This window comes from Gordionus sp. m RMFG-2023, chromosome 4, assembly GCF_954871325.1.
Source record: "Gordionus sp. m RMFG-2023 chromosome 4, tfGorSpeb1-WG-v2, whole genome shotgun sequence".
Classification (NCBI taxonomy): domain Eukaryota; kingdom Metazoa; phylum Nematomorpha; class Gordioida; order Chordodea; family Parachordodidae; genus Gordionus; species Gordionus sp. m RMFG-2023.
The window spans coordinates 26847078-26867175 of record NC_088778.1 but is presented as its reverse complement, the minus strand read 5'-3'; the positions used below and the strand labels follow the sequence as shown (position 1 = coordinate 26867175).

General features: G+C 27.8%; 1 protein-coding gene across 4 annotated transcripts in view; it reads left to right on the top strand.

Moving 5' to 3' along the window:
• Window positions 1-20098, top strand: part of LOC135929086 (inaD-like protein) — a 100497-nt gene that overhangs the window by 35423 nt on the left and 44976 nt on the right. For 3 of the 4 annotated variants that reach the window (XM_065465582.1, XM_065465581.1, XM_065465583.1), the window contains exons 6-10: window positions 9955-10432; window positions 11812-11946; window positions 17303-17377; window positions 19127-19294; window positions 19705-19834. In XM_065465582.1, coding sequence (XP_065321654.1) covers window positions 9955-10432; window positions 11812-11946; window positions 17303-17377; window positions 19127-19294; window positions 19705-19834 — 986 coding nt within the window. Of the gene's footprint in view, window positions 1-9954; window positions 10433-11811; window positions 11947-12342; window positions 12420-12509; window positions 12631-17302; window positions 17378-19126; window positions 19295-19704; window positions 19835-20098 lie in introns of those variants that run through there. The other variant, XM_065465585.1, reaches the window with a different exon arrangement.

Below are 20098 nucleotides of genomic sequence, written 5' to 3'. Positions count from 1 at the left end.
GCTTATGCAATATTTTTATGGCTAAAATATTGATGTTATCCCCTAAAACTAGCCGTTTAACAACACTAATAAAATCGTTAATGATTTTTAATGAAATATATTCAATTTTATGAAAAAATACATATATAACCAATGGGGTGGGACACCAATCTATTTGGATATTTATCTAGATTCGACAAAGAAAAAGAAAAAATTGGGGCCAAATATTTGGGGTGAGGAAAAACATGAAAAAATTATAAATGCGAGGAGATTTGGAAAAAAAATTTTCTTGTTTTATTTGAAGGGAATATCTATAAATGCATTTTTTTTCCTAAGCATCTAGTTAGGGAAAATTTAAAAAAAATCAAGATATTCCATCCTAGTATTATTAATCGGCTTACTCATTTTGGGTCGTTTTTTGAGCTAGACCCGGGTCAATACCTAAAAATACGACTTGGGCTTAAAGCATGGGTTTATTTTGTTCATTAGTCGCGACTCGTAGCGTTTTAACAAAACTACTCTAGTCCAATCGAGTACGACAACATGTCTGTCAAAGTCGGACTAGAGCAAGGTCACAGTGCGGGACTTCTATTTAAACCATTATTTATAAATGTAATTAATGACATACTAATACATACCCAGTCTGACGACTCATTCGTTAAAATGCATTTTTGAAGCGTCATTAAATACAAATTAGCTGAGGAGCACGCCATTTTGGTTTGCCATATAAGAATTTTTTTTTATAAATAAATGAAACCGTCGAATCTTTTTTTAAAAGTTTACACAAAATTTTAGTATGAACTTATTACACGTGGGCATCCAAAATGGCATACCAGTATAACCAGCTGATTTGTAATTGACACACATTTGAATACAATGTGCATCATTTTTACAAAAATATTTTCAGGAAAGGAGAAGAAAAAAAAAGGAAATTATAAATTTTTTTCAATCAAGTTATATTCAAAACTTTATTTTAAAAAAAATTGAAAAATTTCAAAACTTTCCGAAATTTTATAAATTTAATGAAATCGTCTGTTAAATTGAAGTTTATAAAAAAAAATTTCTAGAATTATGTTTTGAACATATTTTTATTTTTTTTCATTAAAGTTTCGAAAGTTTGTAAGATTAATTTTCTGATATTTTGGACACAGCCATAAGATTTAAATGAGTATTTTTTTATATATATAGACTGTAAACTGAAATGCTCCCTTTTTTAAAAAGTTCATTTCTGGTAAATTTGTTCAAGCATAAAAGAAAAAGAAAACGAGAAATCAATATAAATTAAGTTAGTTAAAATATCACGATCTTTAATATAAAATTTGGTTGGATTAATTCTATCAATTCTTTAAATCATCGGAATATAATAGTAAATCTTAACCCTTGTAAAATTTTAAACTCCCTAATATTTCTAGAGATAATATTTTTATTCATCAGGGCTAGCAGGAACCCTTTAAGGGGTGAGATAGCGTTTTGGTGGAAAATATAGACGGGGCCTGAATTAAATAAATGCCCATATTGTAAATTATTTACAAATTCTGTTTAAACAATCATCCTTAATTCCTTCTTTTATTTTATTCTCACCATTTCCAACACGTAAGAACATTGGTAAGTGATTTCCTCGTGTATATGTAAACCAGGTCAATTATTCATTTTAAGCAAACCCTTTTGCGATCTTTATCTTATTATAAAAAAATTTAGGCTTAGGATAAGATAGTGTATTATTAAAATTTAGACGGATTATTTTATATGAGCTCTAAAACCAATTTTTGATTTAAAATCTAGTCAGTTATAAGAATTAAATTTAGTGTGAGCGTATTGCTAAGTGCTATATCGACCAAACGCAGTCCGGCGCTAAGGCCACCTAACATATTTGGACGGGTTCTAAAATCAAATCCTAGATATGCCACTGCATCAAGGGGGCAGAAGAAGGCTTTTATATTCAAGGGTTACTCCGAACTTTGCTGACCTAAATACTAAACCCCCCACGCTTCCTATTCTACGAAACACTTATAATTGATGCCGATACCTTTTTATAATGTTTAGCTAGCATTAAATATAAAAGTAAGAATTTAAAACAATTAATTTTTTATTTTGTTATTTTAAAATATTTATAAATTCATTTTTGCAAAATCACAATATTTTGATAAATAATAAACCTTCGACTTTTTTATTCACATTTCATTCATAAGCTTTTGTTATATATATTAATAATATAATAGTTTAGGAGTTTTTGTTATCGAATTGTAAGTTTTGTCATAATATTACACTCTCAAAAAGAATTTCCAAAAAAAAAATTTAAATATTGATTATTTTATATTCGTTAAAAATAATATATTTTGTTTAACCATTGAAAGTTATTTATTTATTTCTTAAAACCATATTTTATTTTCACCACTTTTTATGAGAGAGGGGGAGAGGGGTGACATTTTTTTATAAGATATATTTATATTATGCAAATTTTTATTAGTGATATAGGTCTGGCCATAAAATAGGGAGATAGGAGATAAATACAAAGTTTTGATTGATTAAAATAGAAATGTTTCAAAAATACTCCCAAAGATTAAAAAAAAAATTAATTAAATATTTTAAGATTCATTTTGCGGGGGAAAGGAATTTGATTTTAAACTATAAAATATTTGGAATTCGGGAAATGTTTTTTGAAAACCCTAAAAATTTATGCATTATTTACAAATTACATACTTTGACCGAAGTTTCTTGATTTTACAACAGCCCATACTGGGATTTGACAACCCGCCCGCACCCGATGTTTAAAATTTATTTGTTTGGTTGGCTCTTTTATTTAATTTTATTTTAATGTATAAAACTTATAAAATATGCAGTTATTATGAAATTTCTTTAAAAAATTGATTTTTTAATAAATGGAAAATTTTTTCTGCTCATTTCGGCCAGAAAATATTTCAAATTCACCCGCCCATTGTTTTAAATATTTTTTAACCCATCCGCTAACCCGCTCCATTAATGAAATCTTCTAGTCCGAAGACCTTTGGATATATATTATTTTTAATGATATTTGATAGGCAAACTATTTGTCTGAAATATTGGATATCTCAAATAACGAGCAATTTTTTTACAATTACCATATCTTACTATTTATAGCTAAACATGACATTATAATAATATTTACTGCAATTCGAATTTCATTAAAAAAAAATTCATATTATATTAAAATATTTAATGGCAAGGCGAAAAAATGGTTATAATATTGTTTATGAATTCAGTATAATTATATACAATGTCAAAATTGCATTAATATTATTGACACTCACTTCAACCATTCCTTCTTCATTTTATGTGGATAATTATTTATTCTTATAAGTAACAAAACAAAAAAAAATTCATCCCTAAGGAATATAAAAGGCAAGAGAAAAGACAAAAAGACTAAATATTTCTTCCATCGCGTTTTTATTACTTTAAAATAATCTTTTCATTTTCTTAAAAATATGTATCTACTATAACTTTCTATATTAGTATATAAATACTTTGTTTTACAATGTTTATTTACATAATCTGACTAGATTGGCGATTCTTGCATTTAAAAGTGTACATTATAAAGGAGTCAGCTGTAGCGCCATTTTGTGGTTTACCCTTCGATTAAATGGCATTAATATAATGATTGATAGGACAGGACCTTTAGGTGACGCGTGCAAACCACAAAATATCGTTACAGCTGACTCCCGTGCTTTAATTAATGTATCGCCAATTTAGTAGTATATATATACACACATCATCATTGGCTAATGTTTAATTTAGAATTTTTAAAAGTTAATATTTTATTGTTTGTTTATTTTTGTTTCATAATATTATCCTTCCTTCCTTTTATGAGATTATGCGATTATAACTCACAATTTATAATAAATTTTTATTCATCTTAAAAATCCTTTTATTTTATAATGTATAATTAAAGATTATATAGTATATATATATACTATTTTTGTAATGAGGTTTTGAATCGATAAAATTTAGTTTCTAATAGTCCCTCTCAGCCATAACCTTTTTATTTTGCATTCATTTTTGAAAGGTTTTAAGAAAAATTTCTTTTTCTTCTCTAAGTTGGTTTTTTAGTAACCTTTTTCTAAAATTATAAATTTGACTTTAAAACCCCCCCTTCTATTTTTTTTAGTATATACTTTATATTAAATTTATCAAAACGACTTCCATCTATAAACTACAAAATTGTTTACATTGCCAATTGAACCGATTAAATGAGAATATTAAATTCTATTATTTGTATGTTCGAATAGTAAATTATTTGATTCATAAAAACCGAAAACGAATAATTTATTATTTGATTCGTTTTTGAATAGTCGATTTGAGCCGATTTTTAAAAGTGGCTAACTCAACATTTTATCCATAAAAAAATATTAGGCGAGCCTGAAGATTTTACTCATAGATGGCACAAGAGCTTAGACATTTATTAGCCAAATCTCGAGGCTTAGGCGATATTTTTTGGCTAAAATATTGAGTTAGCCGTTTTTAAAAAATCGGCTCGCCGTTTAACAACACTAGTCTCTAATACCAATTTTCTTTTTTAAATGATAAAAAGGGGGAAAGATTTATATTTCTGTAAATTAACTCAAAATTCATAATATCGTGATTGTTTTTTTCTACTTCCATATTGCACAAATCCAATATTATATATTTTGATAAGTCCATTTAACTTAAGGTCATATTTTGATTATTTTTATAAATATAAAACCACGAAAATCGGTATTATAAATTGAAATAATCTTACGTTCAAACCATCCCATTGATTAATACTCTCCTTACAAACCTTGCCGAGATTTATTTTTAACCTGAAACCTTCCGATTTATCACAGACCCCCAGGAAAATGTGTCAGACCGCTATTTTTCGGACCTCTGTCCTACAATATATCTAAATCGAATTAGAAAATCTGGATTAATATATAATACTTAAATCATATAATAGCTCCCTATAAATATCAGACAAGCTATTAATTTTTCTAACTAACCCTTATTTTATATATATTTTGGTGCTATATGACCTGTGCGCCGAAGCCTTAATTGGCGGTAGTGGTTTTTTAAAAAATTTTTAGCGGAGTTCGGCGGGCGCCGATTTCTCCGCCGATTAAAGCTAGCAATAAACAAATTGGGGTAGTTTAAAACTTGTAAGTTCATAAAAAAAAATTAATGACCAGATTTGATGGAAAACATTTCCATATTTTTTAATTTATTTGAAAATAATATTATTTGACTTTCAAAAAATTGTTAAAATAACATTTATATAATTCTTATCAATTTTTACAAGTTAAATAATTTTATTTACAAACGAATTAAAGATTATGGAAATATTTTGAATTAAATCTGTACAACACTGTATATGTGTTTGTGTAATTTTGAAATATGAATGAATGTAAATGATATAAACTATTTTATTATATGCCAAAAGAATACAATTCATATTTTAATTTTATTAAGTTAGTATTCTAATTTATATAATTATAATTTAATATATAAATATAATTGAATAGCATTCTGAAAATTATGCGCTCCGCGCCGCCGCCATAAAAAAAATCGACGAAGCCAGGCCGCGTTGCTCATCTCAATTGGCGGCTTTTCCGGCGGTGCACAGGTCTAATTATATACAATGTTGAAACAGGTAACGCACACCATAAATAATTTAAGTTCCTCCCGGATCTATGGTACATATTTCGAATATGTTCCTTACGATAATCTCTTTTCATATTGCCAAAATAGTACTTTCATCAGATTTATGAATAATGTTTATTTTATTTTTACTTTTTGTATTGCATCTTTCTTAGGTGAATTTTTAATATATCGTCGCTTGAAAATTAGGTTATTTTTATATCCATTTCTTGTCAAATATGACTTTTCCTTTTACATAAATCAATTTTTTATAATTATACCATTCTATTTACTTTTAAAAAATCCGAAATATTTATAAAACAACTCAAATTAAATCCTAAACTAGGCTAACAATCCTATTGAAAATAATAGAAATTTAATTTTTAAAATTGCTCTCTTGTAAAATCAGGGATACGAACCCGGCAAAATTTTTTCCCGGGTTCAGTTCGGGTTCGGTTTAGGGAAATATTTTTGAACCCGGGTTTGGTTCCAGGTTCAGCTCGGGTTTAAGAATTTTTGAATTGATAAAAAAAAATATTCTATATTTCAATCATAATTAAAAAACTAGACATAAATTTGGTATAAAAAATAAATTTTTTATTTTATTTATAGGCAAAATATTGTTAAAAATACAAAGCATAGGTATCAATTTTAAAAATTTTATTTAGACGTATTTCTTTATTATAAATATCCAATATAATAATTTTTACTTTGACTTGTTCACTTTCATTTTCTTCTAATTAATAATCTTTGAGAATAAGTTAAAAATTAAAAATAAATGGCGTAAATGAATTTAATTGTTTAAAATTTATTAACAATCCAATAGGAATCTTTGAGAATAAATTTTTTAAAAATTTAAAAATGGAGTAAATTAATTAAGTTGTCTAAAATTTATTAACACTTCACTTAATTGGAAATTTGAAAATATTATAAAATGTCAAGTAAATTATTAATATTTGTATTTACAATTAAACAAATATCTTAGATTAATTTAAACAATACACTGAACCCGGTTTAACCCGGGTTCAAATAAAATTCTCGGGTTCGGTTCGGGGTTTTGAAAATTTTATAAACGGGGTTCAGGTTCGGTTCAAATTCAAATTATTTTCCCAAAACCCGGGTTTTCCTCTTCGGGTTCGGTTCGAACCCCTGTGTAAAATTATAAAAAGTGGAGATAGAATATTCCAATTCTCAGGTGACGATATAATATAACTATTTATTATTCGTGTTCATTATATATTCGAGATTCAATTGATCCTAAAAGAAAATTCACGATTTCAATTGGATTTCTTCCCTTCCCATTTCTCTCCTTAATAATCCCTATACTACGATTAGTAATTATATTAATTTTCTGGATCAGTTGAACGGTAAACCTTTTCTTTATCCTGGACAAAACCTTTTATAACGGGTCACGCATAAAATGTTACTGACCGGAACGAACTAGAGGTTTTCCCGAGCCGGGCCTATAAACCTTTTGTTTAAACCTTAACTGGCCGGGGCGTGTGTGATCTATTACTCCCGATTTTTATTTTATATAATACCAATAATTTCTATTCTATATTTTGTTGTGATAGTTTATTAATTAAAGTTAATGAAAAATAAAATCAATACTTTTTCCTTTTTGAAAATTCTCAGATTTTTTTTAAAATTTTTTTAAAATATAGTATTATTATTTTATTTATTTTTTAAATCGGCTGAAAATTCTCCTTGACACCATTTTAAAAGATAAATAAATATTTTGATTTGAAATCGAAATGTAATTGATATTTTGATTTACTTTGGTGTGACAATTATCAATCCGCGTTTAGGCCTCAAGATTATAAAGTCGCCTTCGTCCAAATTTTGATTAGTATAACCTAGTATCGTTAAGCGGCTCGATTTGAACAGATTTTTAAAAACGGCTACCTTAATATCTTATACAGAAAAACATAACGCAAGCCTCAAGATTTAGCTTATGGATATCACAAAGGTTTGGACATCTATTTGTCAATATTTTTCGGGCTAAAATATTGAGTTAGCCGTTTTTTAAAAAAACGACTCAGGTCGAACATTTAACAACACTGGGCTTGGCCTGTAGGTCTTTGATTAATGTATTAATCATTGAGTTCATTAGTTAAACCTTATCTATCTGAGTTGCGTCAATATTTATTGTTAGATGAGTACATAATATTTACAAATTCATCACTCAGTTTTGCCAGTCACTAACCAAAGACAGAGTTATATGCCAAATATAACATTAATAATTAATCTTTATCGAATTTTGAATGGCGATTCGAAAATAAATTTCATAGTGAAATAAAGGATTTCCCCTATTTCAACCTATTTTTGAATATTATAATTTTGCGATCTATAGATATATTTTTTTTCTTTTCTGTTTACTTAGTTATAAAATATTGGTTATCAAAGAATTTGATAGGAATCTGAATCTAATATTAAGACGTAGCCTTAAGTCCAAAGTTTTCTAAACTTTGGCAACCATTTGAAGTTCAAACCAATATGTAATGCTTAATTACAGTATACATGTAGGTTAGTGCTTCAACTTATATTATTTTTTTTCCCTTAATTACTCAGATTTAAAACACTTAAAGTGATAATCACTGAATTCCCAAAAGATGATTCTGTTAGGTGAAAATTTTAATTTTCTCAGAATTGAATATCTTAGAAAATATATAATATCGCTCAGAAATTTTTACTATAATTTTTATTTTTATGTGCATCCGCATGTTTTTTGAGGTTACTTTATATCTTCTGGTTTATGTCTTGAAGATTAAACACTTTTCAAAAATAATTTACAGACAAGGGTATCAAATGGAAGCCAGTAAAATAATTTTGAGTACTTTTAAAATTACCCATCATTCTATAGGCCCTCGTATCAAGGGAGTTTTAATTTCTTTAAATGGAAATTTCCGTCAAGGACATCAAATGAATGCGAATAAGAATATTTTTTGAATGCTATTATCCCTCTAGGTTCTTTGATCTAGCTCACTGATAGAAAGGTAGGGGGGGGGGGGGGTTGTAAAAACTTACTATAAATATCCATAAGAGTATTAAATAAAATCTTTTAAAAAAAATATATTTAATTAATAGTTATAGTCACTTTGTTTCAAGTTTTAGCCTGGTTGGGAGGACAGGAAGGGTAAAATATTTATAACATGTATTTCCACATTGGTAAATGAAAGCTAATAAAAGAATGTGTTTACATTGTTACTTATCTCTACATTTTTAGAGTAAATCTGGGGTGGGTGGGGAGGATAAAAATTATTACATAATTTCTCGACATGATTCTCAAATAAAAATATCTTTCTACTGTTTTGTTAATAATCTCCATCACTACAAATCATGAGGAAGATCAAATTTTTAAATACTTTTTTAATACATATATTTTAGCATGGAGGGGGGTATTATGACACGCGTTATGATTTAAGCAACTTTTATAAATGCATTCGCAATATATTTATTATTTCGCGGTAATAACTTCGCGCAGATACATTCGCTATAAAGGGTGCGCGATAAAAGTTTCTCTATAACGGGTTCGCGATCAAAATTTCGCTAAAATGTATTCACCATTACGGTTTCGCGATAATGAGTTCGCAATATTGTTTTCGCTATAAATGTTTCGCGGAAAAAATTCTCTGAATTGGTTTCGCGATATTACCTTAGCTCTAAAATTCCTTCCGATAAACGAGATTTTCGATAAAAGTTTCGCAGAATTGAACTTGATTCGATAAATTTACAACAAAAAAAATTCCTTTTTTAATTGATTAATTTTATGAATATCTCATTTATACCAGATCATGGCACAAGGGGTATTTTACGCGTTTTGGAAAAGTTCTGAAATGTTACAAAAATATTTTTGGATTTTATTTATATAATTTTTTAATTTAACGAACACATTCTAGTCAATCAAATGTATCGAAATATATTTTTGTGCCCAATATATTATTAGCCACTCCTTTTCATCCCGGTGAAGCGTAATGCGTTCGTTAATAAAATTGAGAAATATAACTTACTTTCTTTAATTATTATTTCTGGAAACTTTCAAGCTGTTTCATTCTCGTGTTTCAATTCACGGTTCCTAAATCCAGTCTAGTGGTGTTAAACGGCTCTATTTTTAAAAAGCGACTAACCCAATATTTTAGCCAGGAAATATTGCACAAACCTGGAGATTCCGTACATGAGTGGCGGAAAAGTTTGGGCATCCATTAACGAAATTTTGAGACTTGCGTAATATCACTTTGGCTAAATTAAGCCCTTTAATAACACTAATCCAGTCCCTTCCCTGATTTATAAATTTCATCTTCCACACCCCCCCCCTTACCAACTATTTAATAAATAATCATTTCATTTTAGAAATGGTCAATTAAAAGAGGGCGATCAGATCCTTGCTATAAATGGCGTGCGCCTTCAAAATGTGCCCCACAAAGAAGCCATCTCTTTGTTACAAAACTCCAAAGGCGCTTTAAACCTTCTCATCGAACGCCAGGTCAAAAAGAAACGTAAAAGTTCTACGTCCGAAAATAGACCTATCCCTATCACTGCCACAAACCTCGGCCCTAGTTCTGTCGAAAGAAAAGAAACAGGTGATATTAAGGACAAAGAGTTATGGACAACAGATGCTATCGATAACGCTGCCGCAACTCAAAGCAAGGAAATCGAAAGGCTTTCTTTGTCTAATATTCCATACGAACTAACTAAACAATTATCATTCACTTCCTCTCAAGTAGAACCAAGCCTAGACGAAGCGGTGCCCGCCCTTGCTCCCGATATCTCACTCTCCAAACCCCTTCATTCTCTCGATAGTCGTGTAGAAATCGATAAGAATATGGTGGTGAGTAAGAATATATTTAATTTTAGTTAGGTCACATGATCATTTGGATGCCAAATCTTAAATTTTATTTCATAAAACCTATCCTTAAAATCCAACTTTATGATTGGCGGCCAAAGGTTTTCCGACTGGCCAATCAGTGTTTTAAGTGGTTTTGATCTTATCGCTATCTTACACTTATATTTTGAATTATATATTTTTTTTAGAATAATTATTAAAATATACTTTAAAAAATATTGAATTTTTTTTAATGAAACACATTAATAAAAATAATAAATTATTAATTTAAGAATCTAAAATCTAAAATTCGATATAGAAAAAAAAATTACTTTTTAATAATCGTACATTATAATAAAACTTTTTATTTCGCGAAAATTGCACCGAATTTCGATCAATTTTGGATTTTTTTGCTTGTTTGTAATTGATACGATACATTATCATCTAGATAAAATATGCATAAAATTCGATATAAAATCACGAAAAAAAAACTGTCTGCCTCCATCATATCTAATATTAAACATGTGTCATAAATTATGAATGGAATATAATAAGCTGCATGAATTGTGTTTAAAAAAACATAATTATATCTAGTTTGTTAATAGATAGTTTTAAATGGTGATGGTTATTATATATGGATTCGTTTCCAACAATAAATTAATGATCCCTTCATATTTTCGGCGACATTTGGACAGCATATATTATTTTATTTTAAGATTGCTTTTAAAATATTATATTAATTTTTATATCAGTATACGAGTAAATTTGAATGCTTAAACTCATTTAAATCATTTTCCCATTTCACTTATTTTGCAAGTATATTATATAAAAATAATTATTTTTGGCCTTTTGTGAATCCCTATATTCGCTCAATTAGAATCTTAAAATCAATCCATATGTTCAGATTTATTCAGTTAACAATTTGAACAATCTTGTTCGTTCTTTTAATGGTAGGTGACATCAATATTTCAACATTGATACTATTTCTTTGGAGATGTTCCATGCTTAAGAAATTTAGTCGAATCAGGCTTAAATAATATGATTGGCTTAATTTTATTTAGATAGCTCCATAAATATAGCATTAATGTGTGATTTTTTTAAACTTTAAAACATTTTTTAAACCCGTTTTTCTATTTCGCTATTGTATTCCAAGTTTATGTAGAAAATTTACTTTTCAAATTTTTTAGAAATTTTTTTTTCTATATAAATATTATAAATGACTTGAACGGCAAAGTTGTCTGAAATTCATAGTGTAGGTTTTCTAACTAAACATGCTGGAATACCCTTAATCAGATTTTTTAAATATAAAAAAATTAACACGTCGATAACAAATTGGCCTAATTGCTTTATATATATCGTTTTTTTATATATTTTATTTAATCTAGTTGGACACCGAATGGGCCGAAATAGAACTGATCGAATTAAAGAACGAGGGCACAGGTTTAGGTTTCGGTATCGTGGGTGGCAAGAGTACTGGAGTCGTTGTCAAATCAATTTTACCTGGCAGTGTGGCTTATATCGTAATCATAAAACATCGTTATTGTTATATTTTCATAAATGAATATTATGCGAATCCTGCAGGCCTCTGATTTATTTGTGTCAAATAAAACTAATTTTTTTTTATATAATTTAAAATCAATGAATTATAAAAAGATAATAATAATGGTACAAACGGGCTTAATTCGATCCACCATATTAAAAAATATTTATGAAAATATTTTATTTTTAATATTGATTGATATCTTCTTTAATTTTATAGATATTTATATCTTTAATCCTTATTCGAAAATTGAAACAATATTTTTTTTTAAATAAATAAATAAATTGTTTTTTCGTAATAACTTCATGGTAAAATATCCAAAAAAAAATTTTTTTTAAGACGTTAAGAATCTATGATTAATTCTTTTTTTTTCACTTAAACCCAATTACTAATCCAACAAAATGTTTCGCTTAGACGGATAATATTTTTAGCCCTAATTCAAACGGGGAGAAGGTAAAAAAAAGTATAATATAATGGAAATATAAAATCAGATTAAAAATTTAGAGAAACCAATTTTAAATTTAATGAAATTCTCTATTTTAGAGCCCTGCGCGAACTTGAGTCGGTTCAGACTCAGATATTCTCTTGGATTCAGGTCTCACTTCCATTTTTTATTTTTTTATTCGGGCCGGAGGACAAAAATTTTCTCAGACTTCGGATTTTGGTAAGAAAACCAAATTTTAAATTTTTGTTTTTCCCTTCCTTAATACATTTCTTTATTAATATTCTTTTCAAGAAAAACAAAAATTATAAAAAATATTATTTTCCTTTTCACCGTTCATAATACTTCCGGTTTCCTTAACACATTCCAATATTTTTTTGTGAGTTTCGGAGAGTATACCTTATTTTGAAAGTATATGAACAGGCCTATTTCCGGAAAAAGATTTGGGATCCTTATCATTTGAAAATAAAATGTTTGGATTCGCGGAACTTAAAAATGTTACGTATCGGGTCGGACCGGAAAAACGTGTCCAATGTAGGACTGTTTAGGGTTGTAAAAATTTAAACAAATTCGAAATACCTTTTTATTAAATGTAAACAAAAATTGGCATAGATAGGTAATTTTAAGAAGAAAAAAATTTTTTATTCAGTGGAGTGGAGCTTTGGCCCATATACGCAAAATATTTAGAAGTTCTCGTTCAAACAGGGGCAAACTCCCCCCTTCTCTCCGTCATAGCTGCATCACTTCAGCTTGGATTTAAGTTGCACTGAGTTCGTTTTTTTACCCCTTCATAGCGATTTTACCCCTTCATAGCGATTTTATTGTGTACAAGATGAGGCTATTTGTTGTTTCTGACAAAAATTTTAAGAGAATTATTATACCCTGGTTTTTAAATAAACTATCGAGCGCGTATTTTTTTTATTTTTAATTTTCAAAGGATTTTGCCGGAATTATATTCAAAAATATTCGCGGAAAAAAAATCTGTAGTTCAGAGTATGTATACTCGATCAGATTTAATCAAGACCTAAAACCCTTAGAACCGCATCAAATTTAGACATCGGAACTCGGCCTTTTTCAACATTTTGTAAACCGGAGAATCATTTTTTTTAAAAAAATATATACAGGAACTAGAATCCTTTTTTGTCCAGTTGGTTCTCCTTTATTTCATTTAAAAAACAGATTTTTTTATTAATTAGTAAAATAATAATACATGCTTAATTTTCAAACATTTAACCGTTTTGATAAAATGAGGGAAGGGAAAGAATCCTGAAGAAATAAGTAATTAGTTGACAATTTTTATCAGATCTCGTCCTACCCGTAAAAAATGGCAACTTAGGGGGTGAGACAGATATACTCATTTTTAAAAAGAAAAAAGGCACTCTAATTGGCATCAAAGCTAACTTAACTCGATACCAGCAGTTTTCAATGAGAAAAATTTTTGCTTCCCACGGGTCAAGTCAGGTTGGGCCGAATAAATTTGTCTCTTGCGGGTTCTCTTTTAAAAAAATAAAAATACGTGCCATTCAATTATTTTAAGATTTACTAAAAGAAGCTTTAAAAAAAACTCATGTCAATTGAGCCTCTCTCCGAAATTTGTTATCCTCCCCCGAAATATATTTATACATTAATCGGTTAAAAGATTTGTCGAGTAATTACCATATTTTTAGCCATTCTAGCCGTCTAAACCTAGTTTTTAACTTAAAACTATCTCCCTCAGCCTTGGTTTTTTTTTCCAAAAAATATTGTTCAACTTTGAAGGAATTAAAAATAAATTTACCCGCGCCTGTTTTTTTTAAAAAAGGTTTTTTGGTCCTGTCTACAAGCTTAACCGTAGAATTTATTCTTTTGGAGAAGGGATTTTGAAAGTATTTTTAAACTGTATATGGGCTCTATCAATATTATTTTTTAGTGATGCTTCTTCTTTACCTTGCGAAAAGGGTTCAAACCGGTTTTTAAAGGTTCAAAACTGAACCGATATTACTATGTTTAACGAGTAGGTCATTAATCGTTAACCATTATTTTTTTAGCTAAACCGATATCCGTTATGGTTTGTATCCCGATTAATTTATTTATTTTTAAAAAAAAATCGCCCAACGCTGTGTACAGTATTGGTACCATACATCCCTGGCTTTCATCTATCTATCTCTATACAAATAAGATCCAAAAATACACCAATAATTTTATTAATCTAATACTCTCAAAGAAAAGTAAACCTATAAATATTTAATGCTATTTAACAACAAGCAAAAAAAAAATTTTTTTTAAACTAATCCACAAATTCAATTACATTTTTTTTTTTGACAACTAATCAAATTTTATTTTACATATAAAAAATTCTAACATAATTAAATATTACTTTCTGCGAGAAAAATTTACTTTTACGCAATCGTATTGTTTCTTATGCCTAATTTATAGTAAACGCGTTATGTTCAAGCATTGCTTTATTTAACGCTATCGAAATCACAGCTGATTCTTCAATTCTTCATAGCGTTAACAGTGACACATTGAGCGTTAATATTTTTTGAAAATAACGCAAACAGCGTAATTATAAATAACGCTTTAAATTAGGTCTTGAAGAACAATTTATTAATTTTTATTTGCAATTAATGATAGCACAAAAAATAAATTTTGGCCATTTTAAAAATTTTTTATATTGCTTCTCTTATACATATTTTCGTAATATTTTATTTTACTGGAATAAGATAAGAATCAGTAATCAGGACCCGAATTCTGGTTCAAAAATTTATGTTAGGTTTGTCATTTTGAGACCAGAGACCAATTTATGGGCAACCCATCAAATCCGGGATAATATGGACCCGGGCGAGTTCGGACCTCGAAAATCGGTTTTCGATTAAGTTCCTGTTATCAAAATTTCCGCTAAATAGAGTTTAAAATTCCTGAACGTGAACTCGGGTCCAGAGCCCTGATAAAATTATGTTTTAATTATCATCTTTTAAACTTTAAACAACTTCAATGTTTTCTCTCAAAATAATTTTTTTTTTTTAAAATAAACAAATTTTAATGTACCATCAACCCTTATATTTCCAAATATATTTATTATATTTTTATAATACCAATTAGAATTACCAATCAACGCTCTTTACTCAATTATTAAGTAAGTGTTTGATTTATTTGATATTTCAAGAAACGGCAATAAAACCCGTATCCTGACTACTCTTTATTTTTGAAGCGTTTTTATGTTTAGACCAGTTTATTTAGGACACTCCTATTCTATTTTGTTTTTAAGTGTGTGTGTTTACTAGATCTAATTAGCATCTTTCTTTTTATCTTGTTTAGAGGGGAAGCTGCTATTGAACGAAAATTTTATTTTATTTGTCCCGAAAAGCCCGACCCTAAAATAAAAATTATTATGTCCTTCCCGATCTTACCCGAATTTATTTAAATGTAGAAAAATTTTAATATACTGTCTTGTCGGGTTAGAAAAATTTACAGATCAATTTTTATTTTATTAATTCATGCCTCCAAAAACGTTACATCTGAGTTTGATTTGTTCTTTAAAAAAAAATTTCGATATCTGGAAGAATTTATTTTTTAAGAATGTTCAAACATTATTTTTGATCAAATTATTAAATTATTTCTTCTGCGCATATCTTTTTATTTTTTATACAGATTATTTATTTTTTTTTAAATACTATATTTGCCATCGTTTTTGCTTGTTTTTATTTAATTTAATATATATATTTATTTTAAAAAAAGTAAATAATATTGACCAACCAATAATATATTTTCAAAAATTTTATTAAAAGATGATTTTAATCATTTTTATAATAATATAGTTAGTTATTTTGACAAGCGCCTTTCGAAGAAGAAAAAAAATATATAATATTTTTTCTTTTCTTTATAATTTACGAGGATATTTATAATGTTCAAAAAAAAATGCAACAAAAATGAAATATTACAAAAATGACCATCACACCAAATTTATATATATATATATTTTTAATATCGATTCACGTTAATAATACATATATTTTATCATTATGCCTCGTTTGTAAAAAAAAATCATATTAATTTTTCTTCTTTCTCTTTTGATGATTTGTTTTGTTGAAGGAGACAAAAAAATATATTACTTTTAGTTTTTACCCTTGATATTTGTTTTTTTAAATCCGACAAAATATTTTAGCCACAACAGCTGATGTTGCTTTTTACCATTATTACTACAATAGTTGAGTCCTGCAAGGCCAGTGGTAGCATCGTCGGGAAAATATAGGCTCGTCCCGTGACGTGATCACTCAGAAAAATATTTATGTTATATTTCCTACCCTAATTCCTCTTATTTATTTTTTGCTTGATTAAAAATATCACAAATTATAAAAATGAAATTTAACAATATTTATTTTTGTAATTTAAAATAGAAGAAATAAAGGATTATTTCTAAATTATATTTTAATAATTTTAATTTGTTCATAAATAGTGTAAACTGAATAATTTTTTTTTTCTTTTTTGAAAAATACGCATAAAATAAATGAGGATATAGAACACTATAATACTCAAGCCGATGAAATAATAAAAAAAAAAAATTTCTTGAAAAAAAATAAAATAACCAAAAATCAGAAAGGTTGGGAAAATATATCGATAATCATATTTTTTTTTTATAATGAAATAGAATGGAATAGAATTTAAATATCATTAAATTTTATAAGTTACTTTGCGTGAATATTTAAATTTAACGCCTAACATTTCCCCCCTCCCCCACATATTATGCTTTTATAACATGCCGAGACCGGCCTAGACCTTAAAAATAGTTCCACCTAGTCTTGGGTAGGTTCGGACCGGAAAAAAGAAAAGTTCTGATTTATGAAAATTTAAGAAAAAAAATGAATAATAATCATTTACATTTTATTTTTAATTTATTTATTTTTTTAAATTTAAGGATGGACATATGAAAAATGGGGATCACATTTTACAAATAGGAGACGTCAATCTTAGAGGCATGAGTTCGGACCAAGTTTGTATTTATATTTAAAATCCAGATATTTTTATACATGTACTGCCTTTTTTAAAGTTACATATTAACATTAACCGTGAATAGGCCTTCTTTCCCACGGTTCGTATTCGTGGTTCACTTTTGTAAAAATGGCCAGGCAAGGGATTTGATAGCAGTTTATCCTAAAATGGCACTTACTTCTTTTCCTGCCTTTCTAAGAATTCTTGAGGATTAATTAGAAATATCTCGATTTTAAATATTCTAGCATTTTTTACACCCTATGAATTTCAGGCAATTTTGTTTGCGAACCTTTGAACTATTCTTAAGAAAAACAGAAATAAAGAAAGATCTTTTTGTTGACGGAATGCATTAGTGGAAAATTTACTTCCTCACTTTCAATAGTGAATCTAAGCTATCGTATTATTTTAGCGGCATGATATAATTATAGTCTAAAATGTTTGTATTTTTCAATATATCACCTAAGCATTATACGTGACTTGCTGTGTATTGGTAGCAGGTTTTAAGATGTGTAATTTTCGATCCCCAAACATTGCCTTATAAATTTGTTTCTAATGATGAAAGATAGATACGCCAAAAAATATTAGCTCCTATATAAACTGTTAACCCTAGCTATGGGCCTGCAAATAGTAAGACTCATATTTAAAATAGCATCTTCATTTTATAACAAATTCTAGTAATTCAAGATATTTAAAATCAATAAATAAATATAAATTTAACACATTTTTTGGAAATATTTTTAAAGCCGAATATGTATTAGATATAACTTCTTTATCCTAATTCTGCTATCATCCCATCCATTTCTTTTTTTTTATAAAAAAAAGTGATTTATATTATAAATAATAATTTGGTGTTTGATTTTTAAAAATAAAATTAATCAAAACTTTTTAAATAGATATAGATTTAGATATATTATTTATATTTTTTTTGCGATTATCAATCTTTTTTGTGAGAAAAGTTTTTGTGGTTTGATATTATTAATTTAGCTATTATGGTAATTTTTTTTTCACTGTGTTTTATTTTTGAAACTTGATTTTGCATAAATGATAAAAACAAAAAAATTTAGGAATAAATGTTTCTTTTGTATAAAATTATTATTAAAAGAAAAATTAAAATTTATTATTCTTGGATAATGATGAGATTATACCAATATCTTTATACATTTGGTTATATGGAGATGTACGAAACTCGGAGATCGGATTTGCGCCGATTTTCGGATATCTGACAGTCACCGGACCTAATATCTATTTAGATATCATTTTGGAATTTCGACCTTCATTATCTTCGATCTACCATTTTAAAGACAATGTATCACGCGAGCCGGCCAAAAAATTTAACGTATCTTAAGAATTTATACTAGGATATTTTATTTATCTTTTCCTTCATATTTTAATATTTTTCGGCGAAATTAGCTTTCTTACTACGATTTAAAAACTTATACACGCTATTTAATAAATAATTTTTTGTCATTGATTTGAAGTACATTGCGTAGGGATCCATGCATTAATTAAGAAAATCTTTAATCGAAAGAATTACCCTTCAATTCGGACTTAGACATTAGATCTGGGGAGGGGGTCATATTCAGGGCAAAAATCTTAATGAGAATCATCAAAAATCTAAATTGGAAACATCAGAATCGGATGGTATCGACATTTAAAAAGTAACGGAAATCCGTTAAAAAAAATGCTTGAACCGCGCATCTCATAAGCGTTCTATATAATAATATACTATTTATTTATTTTTAATATAAAGGTCGCCAGCGTTCTTAGACATTGCGGACCTTACGTTAAGTTAGTGGTAGCCCGAGGAATCGTAGATATCCCATCACCTACTACCCTTGCTAATTCCCTTTACCTTCCAACCAAACTATTAAACGAACAATTGGGCATGGATATACTGCCTAGTCAGATCATAGCGAATGTTAGTTTTGCTGCATTTATTAACTAATGTTACATTAATTATTAATTATATTAAGCCTGGAAGTTTTTTTTTTAAAACCAATTAATTATTGGGGTTTGTTACCTAGATTTTTAATTTTAGGATATGGCCAAAATCTTTTTAAAAAATTGGAAAAGTTTTTAAAACTTTGGATATTTTTATTATTTTTTTTACAAAAACAAAGGTTTATTTCTTCTTTTTCGATAAAGTCGCGATTCAAATTTTTCCATATTTTGGACATAGCCCTTAAAATAATTAACAAGGTTTTGCTTTAAGGGGTAAGATTTTTTGGAAGGAAACTAAGCCATTTTAAATTTAAATACTAAAATTGGATTTATTATTAATAACTCGTATCTTTCATTAAAAAAAGAGTATATTTATTATTCCACCAGAAAAATATATTACCAGATGAACCCGAAAACTTAACGGAAGATGAATTAGTAGAAGAGAGCGAAACGTTTGAAAGAACGTTGATAAAAGGGTCTCACGGGTTAGGCATGACTATCGCCGGTTATATTGGAGGTTAGTTTTTAAATTATCAAATGATATTACATCGAAATCACTATAAAAGTCTTCACTTTAAGGGTCACCTACAGTTTATTTTAGTCAATTATAGTATGTATTACTGAAAATTCTTTCTATCGGACGGGACAAGCCATGTGGTATTACTGTGAGCAAGTCCTAATAAGCAGAAATTGGCACCTTCGTGGGTCTTAAGTTCAAATTTTTATATCTTTTTTTGAGCATTTGTCGCATTTGATTTTCGCTTGCATTGTTTCGGAAGTA